The following is a 15,593-nucleotide window of genomic DNA, read 5'->3' as shown; positions in this document are numbered from 1 at the left end:
TTTCACAAGGTCCACACAAAAAAAAACAACTTCCTACAAATAAAAAAAATAAATAAAGAACACAACAGTACTTGTACATGTGTGTGCGCGTTTTGTGTATGTATGGTGTGTGTCTCTGTAACCGTGTATGTCTGTCCGTCTTCTGTGTTAGCACATGTGCACTTGTGCGTCTGTCTTGTGTGTGTGTACCCGTGTTTGTGTGTGTGCGTGGGATTGATGCCAGCTGGGGTCACTACCGACGCAAAGACCTTGCACAAGCAGCAAAGATTCGGACCCCCCCTACCACAACTAATACAAACATACATTGGACTCACTACTGCCCTCCTATGGTGACCGGTGACCATCACACACTTCCTGTTTTGATCACATGCATAGACAGGAGAGCTTCCCTTTTGCACTCAAACGCCATCGAGAAGGGGAACAAAAAAATAATCATGTCGAGTACAGCCATAGAGAGGGGTCATTTTAATTATATTATAAACGACAGTTTTTTTTGTTTTTTGCTGAGCTTTAAAAAGCCTTTCAAGGAGAGACATGGCACATTATTTCCTCAAAACTGACTGTGGAATTGTATTCCACAATAGCCATTAATAATATCTTTAATTTTTCAAAAGTGTTCTGGCATATGAATCAATATTAAATAAAAGTAAAATGTCAATGCAAAATTATGAATGTACAATGTTAGTGTGACATGCTCCCTATTGTCTGGTAGGAGAGGAAGGCCGGAGCCCAGATTCGAACGCTGCACCTCTGCACTGTGAGGCGGACGTGCTAACCAGTCGATCACCGTGCCGCCCACGATGAACATTCCTGGGTTAAATGCGGGAGGGGAAAAAAAATACACTCGAACAATTAAATTTCACAAAGAACTTCATTAAAATGTATCAATATTCTTTCAATGCAACATTAAAATCAGTAGGGATGTTACATTAATTCAAGAGCTCTTCCAGGGTGTGACAAAAAAGTGACAATAATATCCAAGAGACATGTCTCTACTGCAAAAATATCAAAACATTGTTTTTTGTTGATACCCCGTTCGTCCCAAGACTTTTTCCAAATATATCAAAATATACATCCATGAGAAGCATCGGTGCAAAACACTTTTGTTCCGACTCATGTTTCCTGTGTGACAAAACCCATATCTAATCGCTTATCCTCTCAGCTTCTTTAACACACAAGACGGCGGCTGTGAACTGAGATAGTCCACAGTGTTTGACGGAGGCTTGCGCTTGCCGAATGGCCGGAAGAACGTTTGACTATTTTGATTGCTCTATGGTTTATTCAAGATGGGTTTTTTTTTTAAACGAATGACAACTTCATTGAGGCACAGCGGGGGGCCTCTTTTGATGGGGGTGTGTGTGACTTTTTACCTTTACCACATAAATTAAACCATCAATTTCAATCAATCAATTTCCATCGATCAAAGGAGATCATCAATTCAACAAAGCATGCTCCCCAATAACTTAAATTGACCACTTAAGTACAGTTAACCTCATTTACATATCCTTAAATATAGTCCATACAGCTCTTGCAAAAATACTACACAATGTTTCTAGTCAAACAGTGCTTGGATGAAATATGTACACTTCCGTTTTTATGTATTTCTTTTGTCAGGGGAATCTAACCTGTTAATTTAACAGAAAAATAATGACATTAAATACAATTAAGTTGCTTTACACCTGAGGGGGGGAAACAAGAAGTCACCTAAAAATATTGCAAGTGCCATCATAGAAAAGTAACTTCAAATATTCCAAATTAATAAGGGCTGCATCAGGATCAATATGACACGTGATCAGGCTCTGATTGGGGCCAAACCTTTGGATTCATGCACCCTCTGACGCATAACAATAGCTTCTTACGCATACACAGATGCATACATATATATTCATAAGCAATGGCTTCAGTCATAAACGGCCAGTTGGAGCAGTGGTAAAAACTCGGTGGCAGTTCAGCGTCGGAACCTTGAGCCGCTGGCTTAAGAACGGAACAAACACAGAGCTAAGGTGCGTTCGGGGAGGAGATATGTGAGAGACAGTCGCTCAGATCAGCCTCGTGTTCAGCCTGCCTGGCAGGCAATGGGGGATGGTGGAGAGGGGAGGAAGGCAAAAAAATCTGATTTGATGGAAGCAGAAAATACAAGCGAGCTCAACCGAGTCACTGTACAATGATATAACTGTAACCTCTTTAGCCAGCTCAAGGGCTCTGTGTGTCGCCTTTTCACACAGGCACCACCGTTGCTTCAGAGCAATGACCAGGGTGGGTGGAAAATAAATACAACATTTTTGGGCCACTTAACTGCTGCAAATTGAAAATATTATCGTGTTAATCCTGTCAATTCCAGGGCCTTAGAATTGGCACCGCATTTCGGCCCCTTATTCCCCCGATGGGGTCAATGCTTCATTCATGGACTGCCACAACACCACAAAATCACCGAGGTTGGCAATGTCGTTGCCGCGTAAAAGTTGGTGCCGCATTTTCGAGCTGCAATGGCAAAGTCGCTGCAACGGCAATGTTGCCAGAATGTCACCAGTTTCAAGGGCCTTCAAAACCACTAAAACTTTCCATCAGTGGTAAGAGCTGTTTTTTGGGGGGGTTTGCAAGGTGACATGACCCCTCCCGCTCTCATTGTCGGTGTGAGCATCCCAAAGACTTTTCCAGTTTTTGAAAAAACTTGATAGAGGTACCATGGATTGGTAGAAGAATGATATGCAAAACATGCTTTTGAAAAGTGGCTGCAAGCAATACTTCGAGGGCGATATCACATTTGCGAGCGCACCACCACTCTTTGAGAAATTGAACGTGACGTTGACATATTCAGAAAACACTTTCTTGAAATACATGTCTGCAACCAGCTACGAGAGTTAGCGTGTCTACAATTGCTGAAATAAATACATTACATTCGCTACAGAAGCAGCTAATTAGCTAACTAGCAGGGCTCACATCAATTCGTTTCCGCTCTCGTAGCTACTCCTCTGCTGAGAAATAAGTACTTTTACTGGTGGAAACATGACAACATTTTTATTTTATTTAGGGAAAAAAAATTTTTTTTTTAATTTAATTTTACTTTTTTTTAACTAATGTGTCTACAAAGCGTTAAATGGAACAACTTTTTTTTTTAATCCAAATGTTTCAAGATCATACATTCTAGAGCTGTAACTGCAATACCAATGTGACCAATGTACCCTTGGGCAAGAGACTGAATTATTATTTACTCCCGATGGACCTTGGCACCTTGCATGGGCTGGCATGCAATGTTGTCTGAATATGTGTGTGCGAATGAGTCAATGTGAGCTTCTGTGAAGCACTTTGGGCACTGTGATGGTCTAATTAAAGCGCTATATAAGTGCACTACGATTCCCATTTTGCAATATTTTTTTTCTTTTGGTTGTCATACCACCATCAGAATTTGATACCAACCTATGCCTATGAATGACAATGTCACAGGAAAGACAACATTGTCTCCACGCACAACGCCACCCACAGTGTCGCCAGTCCCTTTTTTACTGCAGGTTCTTGAGCATGCGTCCATAGCGGAAGTCGTAGACGTGTCGGCAGAGGTAGACCAGCTCGGGGTCCACATCCGTGGGCACACAGCGGTGGGAGGGCGGGGCAAAATCCTGGCAGCAGGGCACCACGCTGCTGATGCCGGCGCTGGGCCGGGCGCCTTCAGAACGACGCTTCATCAAGGCACAATATCTACATACACCAAAACAAACACGCATTATTACAAAGTTCTCAGGTTCAGTATATATGAGCAAATTTATTGGGACAGCCTCATTCAAACAGAGATCCTGCAGAATTGGTGCATTGGAACCAGAGGATCAGACAAGAACTTGTTCTTGATTTTTGCGGGTCTAGTCCAGACTTTCGATTGACTTCAAATTCTACCTTTATCCACACTGAGACTGATCACGATGTGATTGCTGTCCCTCACCTACAGTACTGGGCTAGCGGGAGGACGTAGCATCTGTCTTCAATGCAGGCTACGCTGTTCTCGTCTTGATGTCGAGAGGCAAAGATCTCGTTCTGAAAAGAAAAAACAGCTTTACATTCTTAGTTGTCTCCCATCACAAAATGTGATGTGGGGTGGCATCACAATACAGAAAACGGCAAAAAAAAAAAAAAAAACTTATGGAGATCGCAGATTCCCAAGGAATAATAATAAAAAAAAAATTTAAATCAAGTGTGAACATGGTAGTTGTATCTGAAAGGAATTAAGACTATGAGTATTCTCCTGTAAAATTTGAGAATGACAGTGATGTTTCTGCTGTGACAGTCGTAGTAGTCAGCTCACCTCGCAATGTGCGCTGGGGTCTCGGCCTCCCTGTGTGTGCTCTGGCCGGTAGTACCAGAAAAGACTCATCATGAGCTCCCCTGAGGCAACCAATAAAAACACACATACACACACCACATACGTCAGCAACCTTGACACTCCATCCATCAATCCTTGGTCCCTTGCATACCGGTTTTGGGATCCTCCCACAAGGCGGATATTTTGGCCACATAAGGCAGGGACTTCTTCCTCGGGCCCGAGCGCAGCAGCACCGTGTCTCGGACGCGGATCACCTCGCCGTCCCTCTCCACGCCCTCATAGCACTGCCTGAGTGCCGTCTCGTCCTCTCCCTGGCACCGCACAAACAGAAATCAGCATTCTTCTACTGCCTCCGAGAGATCACTTTTTTTTTTTTTTTTAATCTCACCGCGATGAAAACCTCCTTCTCCGTGGAGACCCCCACGGGCCGCCATCCGTTGGTAGCACGTCTGCGGCCAATTCGCCTTTGTTGTGGGGGCCGAGGCCCAGCGCTTTGGTCACCGTTGGAGACGCCGGACGCTTGGTTGGCAGCCGCTTTTAGCCAGGCTCGGCGTGGCACCTGATGCTGCTCATGGTCCGACAGTGGGTTGAGCAGGTGGGGGGTAGTAGTCTGGGTGGAAGTGGGCATGCTGGATAAAGGGCAGTTGGAGAGAGGCAAGGACGGCGGCACCAGAATAGATGGGTTGTGGTCACCTTGAGGGGAGGAGTAAGTTTCTGGAAAATGGGCACATTCGGCACATTTGAAAACTTCTCATACTAATGTCTTAAAAATTGACTTATTATGCATCATTCTTGTCTTAATAACGTCTGCCACATTATTGTACAATGCACAAAGAATCAAGAATTATCGCAGATCGAGCCTTGCTGACGTGTTTTGGGAGCGTTACGGCTCATGCAAATGAGCAACCACTACCCCATTCTACCGTACTTCTGGGCCAATGGCAAATCTGGCTTTTGTTGCCGTGACGACGAGGAGCGGAACCTGACCCTTGCACCGACAGTACCATTTTGAATGTGCAGTTGACCATATTGATAGTATTTGAAATTTTTTTTGTCCCACACTGGGGAAATTTACAGTCTACAGCAGTAAAATTGAGGGGTAGAAGAAGAAAAACAAAGTGCTTGCATTCAAAAAAATAAATGTTTCAGTTTCAATGTACACAGTTCAATTAAGTGCAATATAAATATAGATAAGGTGTCTGTGCTATTTACAATTGTTTTTCTGTTCCATTACTGCGATACGCCAAAATTAGGACTAAGGTTTGCCGAGATAAATGCACTTTAGGTGGAGCTAGCCAAGGTTATCTCAAGGTCTTGGGCTATTTGACAATGGCGTCCAATTGTTGTGGTTGTGTGGTTTGTGACAGCATTTTTTTGGGGTAAACCTTATCAAGGAAGACCTAATCTGAGCCCCAAGCTGCAGTTTGTAGACTGCAGGAGATCAGATGATAAAAAGCCTTGTGTGCAACAAACATTAATAACTATCAAATGGATAAGTTTGTTTCCTACAAACCTGTTTTGATACCACGCGAGCATCCAGTGCACCCCACGTTGAAAGAGCACCCCCTGCTGGCGACGGTGGGCACGGCTCTGCACGTGTAGTTGCCCATCCCGCAGGTGTCGCCGTAACATGGGGAGGCCACAGAGTTGCAGCATGCCGGGTGAGGTATGCCTGAGGTGTGGGTGACGCGGGAGCCGGGCAGCAGCTTGGAACCCATCATCCGGTTTGGGCACAAGGCAGGTGGCACAAAGTTCAGAGGACGTGGGGCAAGCGTGGCCGACGTTGCCGCGTGAGGTGGCGGCGGGTGTGGGGCGATGTGGACGTAGTAACATAGGCAGGGATGGGGGCTGAGGGTCAGTGCCGGGTGGGAGTGTGTCAGGGACGGCGTGGTCACCAGGCACTCGTGTTTGACGGGTGTGCCACCTCGGTTGCCCGACTCAGGGTGCCCCAGGAAGAAGGCCAGACGGTGGCAGTATTCCATGGAGCCCTCAGGGGGGCAGCAATAGCAGGGGCTCAGTTCAGTTTCCAGCTGTTCTTCCTTCACGTTTTTGAGGGAGTAACTTAACATGCTGCGGAACTGGTAGCCTGGTTTGGCCAGCACGTGGTTGCCAGACTCCCAGTCCACTTTGGGCTCAAAGTCGGCCTTATCCTTGCAGGCTGCGCAACAACAGTGCATGGGGGAGACCTTCGTGGGAGCCTCTTTTTGCTTTTTAGATCGCTCTTTGTGTTTAACTCTTGAAGGCTGTTTTTGAGTCTGGATCTGGGAAGGAGTCTTGCAGTCCGATGTGGTAGTGGTGGTGGATACGGTCTTGACTCGCTGTTTGGACACAGCAGACAAGCTGGTCAGCTTCAGCAGGGCGGCAGCATTTAGTCCAGCCAGTCGCCTTGGGGTCGGCACATCCAGAATTTCCAAACTCATGGCCCGTTTCTTGTCGACTCTGGTATGCCTGGCTTTCTTGACCTTCTTGGAGATTTGGTTAAATTTGTGGGAACAAGACGGATTAGAGACCATTCCTCGAGAGGGTTTTGGAGGTGCCACTACATCTAGGGAACCCGATCCATTGATAGGTTCCCCCTGGTGTCTTTTGGCCAACTTGGCTGCCAGTTGGAGGTCGGTGGCTCTTTCCAGGAGCAGAGTGTTGACGGCCTCGGCATTGAGAGAGGCCAGGCGTCGCTTGCGGGGTTGTGAGACGTGAGCACTTAGAAGCTTTGATTTGACTTTAGATGCCAACTTGGCCTCGCCGAGCTTCCCTTTCCTGGACTTGGCTTTGAGAGATCTCTCTTCAGCTTTCTTTCTGATGCTTTCCTCCAACCTTGTGAGGAGAACATGGCAGCTAAAGCCCTCTCCAAGCCTCCCTCGGAGCGGATACAATTTCCTGTCGGACTTCTTTTCCTCATCTTTATTGGCCCTCTTGTCCTTCATTGCCTTGTTATTTTTCTCTCGCCGGATGACCTCGCCGATCTTCTTCGTCCGGCCAAAGCGGAGGGCGCGCTCAGCCTGGTCCCCGCCCATGTTGCGGCCGTGTGGCTGCAGTGGACTGCGGTCCCAGCGGGAACCTTTCTGACTGGTGTGGGTCATCACATGCTTCTGGAGGCAGCCTGGAGGCGACAGCAGAGCAGAGAAGTGGTCCCCAAAATTATATATATATATATATATATGAGTATTGTTAAATTATCACTCTGTGTTGCTGCACCATTTCTTTTCACATCTATATTATTTACTTGACACTACATTACTTTCCATTTTTGCGCTCTGGAAGCACCTTGTAGGTCACGTTGTAGGTTATGTTGTCACAGTACTTTTTTTTTGGTTAACGCTAAAAGCAAACGAAAATGTGTTTTGGGCATGTTGGATGTAATCCAATGGTACAAACAGATGGCGAGAAAGACGGATGGACAGACAGTGCTGGGGTATTTGAGGTTCTGAGCGATTACAGAAAAAAGCTTCGAAAGAATTCCAAGTTTTGTTTACCACACACACACACACACACACACACTTGATTGCACCACAGGCAAATCACACTTACTTTAAATGAATGCATACATCCATATGTGCATGCATGCATGTTATGTGTCGGAAGGATGGGATACAGTAAAGGCTGAGTGGCTCACGCATGCGAATAGGCTCTAAATATGGGTTGGGGGAGGGAGGTGAGGTAGGAAGGTGTCGGGGGAGGAGGGGGGGTGCGCACGCGGACAGAAGCAAAATAAAAGGCACTCCCTCCCTCCTTGCCTCGCTTTTCGATCCGATCACATTTTCTAACCGGATTCCTCTTAAACGAGTCGACACGTCGGCGGACACGATTGAGCGCCTCCCCAACCGAACCGACAGCTACGGTAGATTCACTCGCTGCCTCCCTTCCCCCTCGACAAATAAATAAGCCATTTTCAACAAATTCTCTTCTGCTCTCGTCGGAACAAGTTGGCGACGACCCCGATCGAGGTGACAACTTACCGCCGCACTTCCTGCTGCTCGCGGGAAGGGGGTGGAGGAGGCGGAGGGTGGGGGGGCGTTGAGAGAGCGTGCGCGAGGGAGCCGGACTGGCGAGATATTGGCACGGCCCCCAGAACCGGTAGAGCTTGGGAGTTGTGGAGGTAATCGTCGGCGCTGTGGACGCGTGCGCGTGGACGAGTGTGCGTTCCAGTGTTTTTCTTCCTGGTTGCGTGTTGAAGCAAACGATCCTAATTGTGTTTTCCCCTCAAATTAACCGGCAAAATGTACCAGGTTTATTAAATAGAGTGTTTGATTGTTCTCATAAACATTCAAAACGATGTTCAATATGAATATTTTGACAGTGAAACGCCAACTGAATTTCAAACGGAGACCAGTTTTGTAGCTTTTCACATTAACAAGCAAAAACATTTTACCCTTGGGGTCAATCAGACCCCAGGGATATTTGGCTCCAGAAAATGATGCACATGAATTTGTTGACCCAGTTTTTGTTGTTTATTTGTTGACTACATAATACCCTCTTGATAATAAGACTTATCAGCGAGTTGACCTGTCCTCCAGCGTCTCCATCAGGTCAGACTTTGAAATTAGAATGAATGTATCTTAATAGTGAGAAGGATAGTCCAAGTGAGCTCAGTCCCAAGATGTTTCTGTGGAAGTTCTCTTGTTTTGGCTACAGAGGAATCACATGGTTCGCAGCTATGCGCCTGCCAAAAACATTCCATCTTTGCAAGGAAACTAAAAGTAAATATTAAAACATAAAAAAAGAAAAACAAACCAACTGCATTTTCTCGAATAGCGATTATGCCGCTAATATAGCACAAATTAGTGCCTGGGTGCTCATCATCCCTTTAAGACACATGCCTCAATCATCTCATTTCATAGGCGCTATTCAACGCGTTAAACTGTGGAGCCTGTTGCTGACCAATACTGCAGCACCCACTGCAGTATGTATAATCTCTGTCTCAAATGGATTAAATTCCAAATTTATTTCACAGTATATGGTGGTGGCGTCTTTAGCGTCAATTAGCATTCCAGTCAAACCGCGTCAGAGGTGGAGGCTTAAAATGTAACGCATTTTGCAAACTAGGTCTCTTGGCATTATTGAAGATGACAATTACTCGGAGACAGTGTGTTTTGGGATGACTAGTGATGTACAGTAGTTGAACCATACCATTCCTTGTTTTTCATGGAAAACAGCTCATTGGTGGTTTATCCCCATTGCTTTCTATCATTTTTTACTGTTTAAATCTAAATCGTGAATAGTGCAGGTCCGCTGTAGTTTGATATAACTAAAAGTGCATGTCTGTTAATGGCCAGCCCGTCACTCATTCAGCGACTCATTAGTGTTCTGCACTGGCAGAGGTCCACTGATCATTGCTCTATTGCTCTGTCTCAATTATAAGTATTGCTTATTGAGCTTAATATAGTAGGTGTCACTAATTAAAATGCTGGCGTGAGACATTTATGACTCTTTAGTAAGGGGGAGGGGGTGAAAGACTCACTGTGGAATGAATTAAACTTTTATCACACGGCAACTCTACATGTAAAAACATTTGACTATTTTTTTTTGTTGTTTACAATAAATTAACCAAATGTTAAGTTATTTTAATGAAAAATGGCATAAAATTGCAGCTCGAAATATTACAGGACTCTTGATAATGTAAATGCTCTGCGGGCTGAATTTAAGATGATAATGGGTGTATCTCATATTTCATTATCATCTTAAAAGTGGATCTGTATTTCAATAAAAATTGCTATATTGATTTTTACATTTAGAGGAGAGATTTTCTATCGTCACCTTGTGGATAGAAGCAAGTGAATCACGTCATCCCCCATCATAAAAACACCCGGAGCACCGTACCATCTGATTTATCAGTGATGTCATGATGTTATCATCCCCCTTGTGAGCTCATTGCACTCATGACCTAATTGTCAACTACGAGCGTTGATGGGATCGGGATCATGGCAATTCATTCTGTCTATAATCACATATCCACATACTGTACAAGTCAGAACATTAAAAATACTCTCGGGTTCTCATACTGTTAGTTGACTGTTGTCATGGGACCGCTCTACCTGCCAACGTGCGTAGCCAACGAACCACTGTTGTGCTTTAATGTGAATGTACATGTGTTTATGTTCCCTAGAGTGCCTTGTTGTTGGCTGTGAGTCTGCACACGTCATGGAAGAAGCGGAAAGAGTGTGGAGGAGTTATTTTATGTTTTGTTTTGTTTTTTTTTTTATATGACAGTCAGTGTGTGATCAGCGCTTGGCACTGGTGTGGCCACTTTGAGGTGGAGTTTGCAGTGACTTAACTCCTACACTGGAAAGTTCCAATGTCTATTTTTCCAACACTTTTTCAGCATACGTACACATTTTTCGTCCATTTACGACTTTGTACATGACTGTTTTTTTTTTTGTTTGTGTACCGTTGACACTCAAGTTTTATGGCTTATAATACTTTGACATTTTTTGGTCCTGGAAAGGGTACAATTTTCGCTCAAATGAATATAAATGTATTATTTGTCTCGGTTCCAATGTTTTTCCATTTTCTACCCTTGACACTTGACATTTACAGCTTAAGAAAACACATGTACCGTTTTTGGTTCTGGTAAGACGACAGTAAGTCTAATAATTATTTAGCTTGACTCGAATACTGCAGGGTTACAATATTGCTACTGTTTTGTCGTCTTTACAATTCACTTTTACAGCATACCGGTATATATTTGGTCCCGTAAAAAGGCACAATAAATCCAATGAAGGAGCTCAAGCAACATAAATGGATTGCTAGCGAGAGAGTTCCAATGCAATCCTCCACTTCCCCAAACAATCCCGGCCTCCCCACTCCCGTTTAGATCCATGACACTCGAGCTTTACAGCACCTGGATCATTTTTGGTTCAGGAAAAAGCCAAATGACCTGAACTCTTGTACAGCTGGGATCCAGTGATTTGCAGCACGCATGCACATTTTGCACATTTGCAGAATTCCATTTTTTTGGTTTTTATACCTTTGACACTTAATGTTCAGAATGCACCGGTGCCTTTTTGGGTATGATAAATACAATAATGATGTTTGAGTGCCATACTTTCTTTTTGGCAGGATTTCATTGTTTTTGGCCATTTCTATACCCTTGACACTTGACTTTTAAAGCATAACGGTGCCTTTTTGGGCCAAGTAAAACGTTCAATAATACAATAATATGTCCTCTGGGCTGCATTTCCAACAGTGTTTTATGTAATTGTACAGACTAATTAGCTTCATTTCGTTTTCTTACGACATTGTTTGCCTTGCACTTTACCAGTGGATGAAAATGTGTGTGAAGCTGCTGCTGCTGCTGCTGCTGCTGCTGGTGGGGGTGCACCGGGATAACAAACAAGTCCTAGACTACCACTCCCTGGGAATCTCTTCCCCACCATGATGAGGATATAACAGGATTCTGTGTCTGAAAAGGACCTCAAGACATGACTTTGATAAGAGGCCCGCGACGAGAGGGGAAAATACCGGACGACTTACCGCGATGGAGTTGAACCTCGCAGCCGTTTCAAGCTCACTGGTGCGGGAGTCCAGCCAGCCGGGGGCACCGCTTCTCAATACTCCGATCCAACGAGTCCTCTTCCCGATCGCTCTCTCTTTCGATCTATCGTTTGAAGTTCGTTTTAAAAACAATTCGCAGCTCTGTTCACCAGCGCCTCCACCACTTCCACCTCCCCGGAACCGCCAGCCCTGCTCGGCCAGCTCGGCTGGCTTGTAGCCGCTAAACGGAGCCGAGTGCACGGAGCTTCTCGCTTGGCGCAGCCGCCTCCGGCCAGCGTGCGGAACAACAGCTCAGGCGGCAGACAGCGGAATCCGAATGGAAAAGTCTGCAGGCTGCTGGACGATTCCTGGCTTTTCTCCAAATGTTTAAAAAGAAGCGGAGGTGAAGAAGGGACGTCTACATCCTTCTCTCGCGCGCGCCGCCGGAGCATGTGATGGCAACATGGTGAGCCTTTTAAAGGGGTATCCACGCGTGACGGTGTACCGTTGGGCAAGCGCACGTCGCGCACGCACGCGTAGGACACGTATGCACGACCCGCCCTGATAACTTTGCAGGAGGGGTCCACTGTGACGTCACCGGACACGAGCACCTGTATACTCTACTTAATCCACCTGAGTGCCTGTTGCATTACTTACTCACCTTTTATTCGTAACAAAATTAGGGTAAAATAAAGTGTATATGTCTCATCAATCATCTTTTCCCATTGAAATAAATGGAGATGCTATTAATCCATTCCAGTCCCAGTAAAAGAGAGGCAGGCAGATGCACTGTTCATTGAGATGTCGCAACTCTTTTAAGCTCATCAGTACGGCACAAATACTTGCTGTTCTTCACAGATGATAAAGAACACATCACTTTGAGTGCTATATTTTCTCTCTACATGTGTTGTTGCACCATTTGTGTTCAACCTGTTGTAATAGGTGACATAGATGGGAATTAGCCTCCAGTGTAAGATATTGGACTGGAGTGCTCATTTTCCCTCCTGTTTTAAATACACTATGTCTTTTTTTTTATGTTCAGTGTAACAGCAAACTTCAACTGGGAGAGGGAATAAACAGCTTGAAGCTTCTTTTTTGAAGAATTGTTCACTATTTTCCAAAGCACTGCAATGAAGTGAGTTGAACTGATCTCATCGCCACCATACAGCTCGCATGTTTCAAGTCAGTACTGTACTCACAATTCAAAGCAAACAGACCAAAAAGTGTAATGCAAAATGCAGGCTTTTATTCACAACCACAGGCAAAAACGACCCTAACCATCTGCACATCAAAACATTTGGGTAAGCATCCTGTACCCGGTAAAGTCAGTCATATAGAATAAAAGTAAATAATTATGAAATATATTAAACAATAATAATTAAGAATGAGAAAAACAAGCTTACATTCACACAACAAAAAAACAATTTTATTTCTCCAGGTTCTTGATTGATAATTATCGAAGGCTAAGCTGCCAAAACTTCCATCCCCGACGTTCCCTTTTCCCCATTTGCTGCCAGTGTAGGGCTTAGCCTTAATCACACACACACACACACACACACACACACACACACATGCACACAGTGGGATTCACCATTAAGCTGATTCAGTATGGAGGGAGTTCAGTTGTGCTAACGAATAGATGATGCGCCAGGAAAGGAAAAAGAGACAAGCTGAAACATGAACTGGTCCTCTGTCAACATCACGAGACCCCTGTGTGCCATTATGGCTTCTCCGCTGTTCGGCTCATCATCGAGACATCACGTCATGCAAAAAATAAAAATAAAGTCTTATAACCATAAAAAACTGACTATAAAATATTTAAGAAACTAACTTACCATAACTGTGTCAGCCTTTAAATACACTCTTCATATGCTCACTTTTTCATAATAATGGTGTAGTCAATATGCATTTGTAGATGTCAGTCAATGAGAAAAAAAAAAAAAAACATCCCAACAACATGCCGCTGCCCTAAATGTAACCCGAACGAAGCTCTCGTCTCTGGGTGGCACTTATGAAAAGCTCAGAGGTGAAAATTTAATGATGCCCAGCCTTCACATTTTTCCAGCCTGCTTTTTGTTTTACCGTTTGGATAATGAGCACAGCCAGTCTGCCAATCGGCAAGCTCCCAGCATCTCTGAGTACTCCATAACAAGATTGTGTGGTCTCGGACAGATAGAGGGAGATTCTTTCTAAACCCTGCACCGATCACACTTAACTTTAATGATGCTGAAAGTTTCTTTCCACCTCCTGACTTTAAGAGTCTTAATTTCTTGCATAGGCATTGTGGGTAATGTTTTTCTCATCTTCTCCATAATTCAGACCAGGGTCTCCTCGGTCAAGACGTTTCAGCTGTTTCTTCTAGGACTGGCTTCAGCCAACCTGGAGGAGATTGTCATTGTCAACATCTATGACATTATTATTCTTCAGAGGTCCTACGAGGTCTTGGAGGCATGGTTGTGCCGCTCACTGAAATTCTTGACGGTGTTGGGGGAAATCGGCAGCATCCTCTTCACCGTCCTCATCGCCATCTATCGCTACCAGAAACTCAGATACGCCAACAAGAGAGTCCACCTTGACATCTGCCTGGATAACATTCATGCCGCTTGGACAGCAATTGGGCTTTGCATTGGTATCTCCATCTTCTTGAGTGCCCCCATTTTTGTCATGAACTTGCAAGGCCCGACAGGGAATCTCATGGGGAACTATACATGGAATCACACGGGATGCCCGCCGGACTTCTTTCTATGCAGCAACAACCACTGTCCGACGGTTAACCGCGTTTACAAGTACACCTTCATTCTGTTGTGTTACCTGTTGCCTCTGACTATAGTGACGGTTACAAGTTGCCTCATCGTCACAGTGTTGCTTGGCCCGAGGACCACAGTGAAGCCCATCGCCACTGTGAGTGGCTTGACCCAGAATCAGAAAAGGTGTAACGTTCGAGGGCTCCGCCGGAGCACCATTGCAATCCTGGCGGCAATGACATTGTTTCAGGTAGATTGGACTCTTTATTTGGTTTTCCAAATGACTTTCAATGCCACTGACTTTCCTTTTTGGGCAGAATTGGAGTTCTTTATTTCAACGTCCTACACATCCATCAGTCCATACGTGTTTGGTATTGGTAAAAGCTTGTTTTCCAACAAGAACTTTTGCAAAAAGTAATTGTTTTGATGTTGTCTCATTGAGACTGTCATAAAAAAAAAAGACCGTCAACGCAACGTTTGCATTTTAGTACAGTTGTTAAGATCCACCCTAACCTAAATTGTGAACAGTGAATAAAAATGACTCTATTCACATTTAATCACATTTAATCTTTAATTACATCCAGATTAAAGGTGCCTGAAACAAAGTTTACAGAGTGTTCCTGCTAACTCTGCGAGGGAGTAGTTTGGGCTGAGTGTTAGTATTTTTGCAAACATACTCAGCTCGGTGGTTTGTGCCATTGTGTGTGTGTGAACACAGCCGACTTGCTGAGCTAAGAGACCAAGCGGGTCCTCTCATTCCCTCTAAATGCAGAGGATCGGAGGCGCAATGACAGTCCTTGACATGGCAGAAGAAGAAACTGATTTGCTCGAGTCTGGGACGTCAAAGCACACAAAGTACGTTTATAAGGAACAGCAAGCAGACCTCCACGGGCAGATGATGTAAAGTTAACCAGGGAGATCAAAGATCTACGCTGTGAAGTGTGCACTTGGAAACACCTTCCCCGCTATCGTCCATGTCTGTGTGTGTCCTGTAATGCCCCCAGTAGCTATGTAGGAACTGGTAGGAAGATATTTTTAAAAATATAAAGTAATAAGAAAGCATTCAG

The 15,593-nt window shown here is 44.7% G+C and overlaps 2 protein-coding genes and 1 long non-coding RNA gene across 4 annotated transcripts; 2 read left to right on the top strand and 1 right to left on the bottom strand.

Moving 5' to 3' along the window:
• Positions 1 to 3,379: 3,379 nt before the first annotated feature.
• On the bottom strand, positions 3,380 to 12,850 carry LOC109523384 (bromo adjacent homology domain-containing 1 protein). Of its 2 annotated transcripts, none has more exons than XM_019882520.1 (7): positions 11,783 to 12,850; positions 5,826 to 7,412; positions 4,701 to 5,026; positions 4,464 to 4,623; positions 4,295 to 4,374; positions 3,935 to 4,026; positions 3,380 to 3,696 (listed from the first exon to the last, which is right to left on the bottom strand). In XM_019882520.1, the coding sequence occupies exons 2-7, from the start codon at positions 7,390 to 7,392 to the stop codon at positions 3,501 to 3,503; spliced, it is 2,421 nt and encodes an 806-aa protein (XP_019738079.1). In that variant the 5' UTR covers positions 7,393 to 7,412; positions 11,783 to 12,850; the 3' UTR covers positions 3,380 to 3,500. The 2 variants fall into 2 exon arrangements, with proteins under 2 accessions (XP_019738079.1, XP_019738087.1); XM_019882528.1 differs by lacking the exon at positions 11,783 to 12,850 and adding an exon at positions 8,269 to 10,417.
• Positions 7,489 to 12,873, top strand: LOC109523399 (uncharacterized). Its single transcript, XR_002169753.1, has 2 exons — positions 7,489 to 8,256; positions 10,416 to 12,873. It is a non-coding gene; the product is annotated as an uncharacterized LOC109523399 (long non-coding RNA).
• Positions 12,874 to 14,005: 1,132 nt separating this feature from the next.
• On the top strand, positions 14,006 to 14,944 carry ora6 (olfactory receptor class A related 6). The gene has a single exon (XM_019882143.1). It carries the CDS (start codon positions 14,006 to 14,008, stop codon positions 14,942 to 14,944), a length of 939 nt encoding a protein of 312 aa, XP_019737702.1.
• The last annotated feature ends 649 nt before the right edge of the window (positions 14,945 to 15,593 follow it).

This window comes from Hippocampus comes, unplaced genomic scaffold, assembly GCF_001891065.2.
Source record: "Hippocampus comes isolate QL1 unplaced genomic scaffold, H_comes_QL1_v1.1 scaffold594, whole genome shotgun sequence".
Taxonomy (NCBI): Eukaryota; Metazoa; Chordata; class Actinopteri; order Syngnathiformes; family Syngnathidae; genus Hippocampus; species Hippocampus comes.
This window is presented reverse-complemented; position numbering and strand designations above follow the sequence as displayed.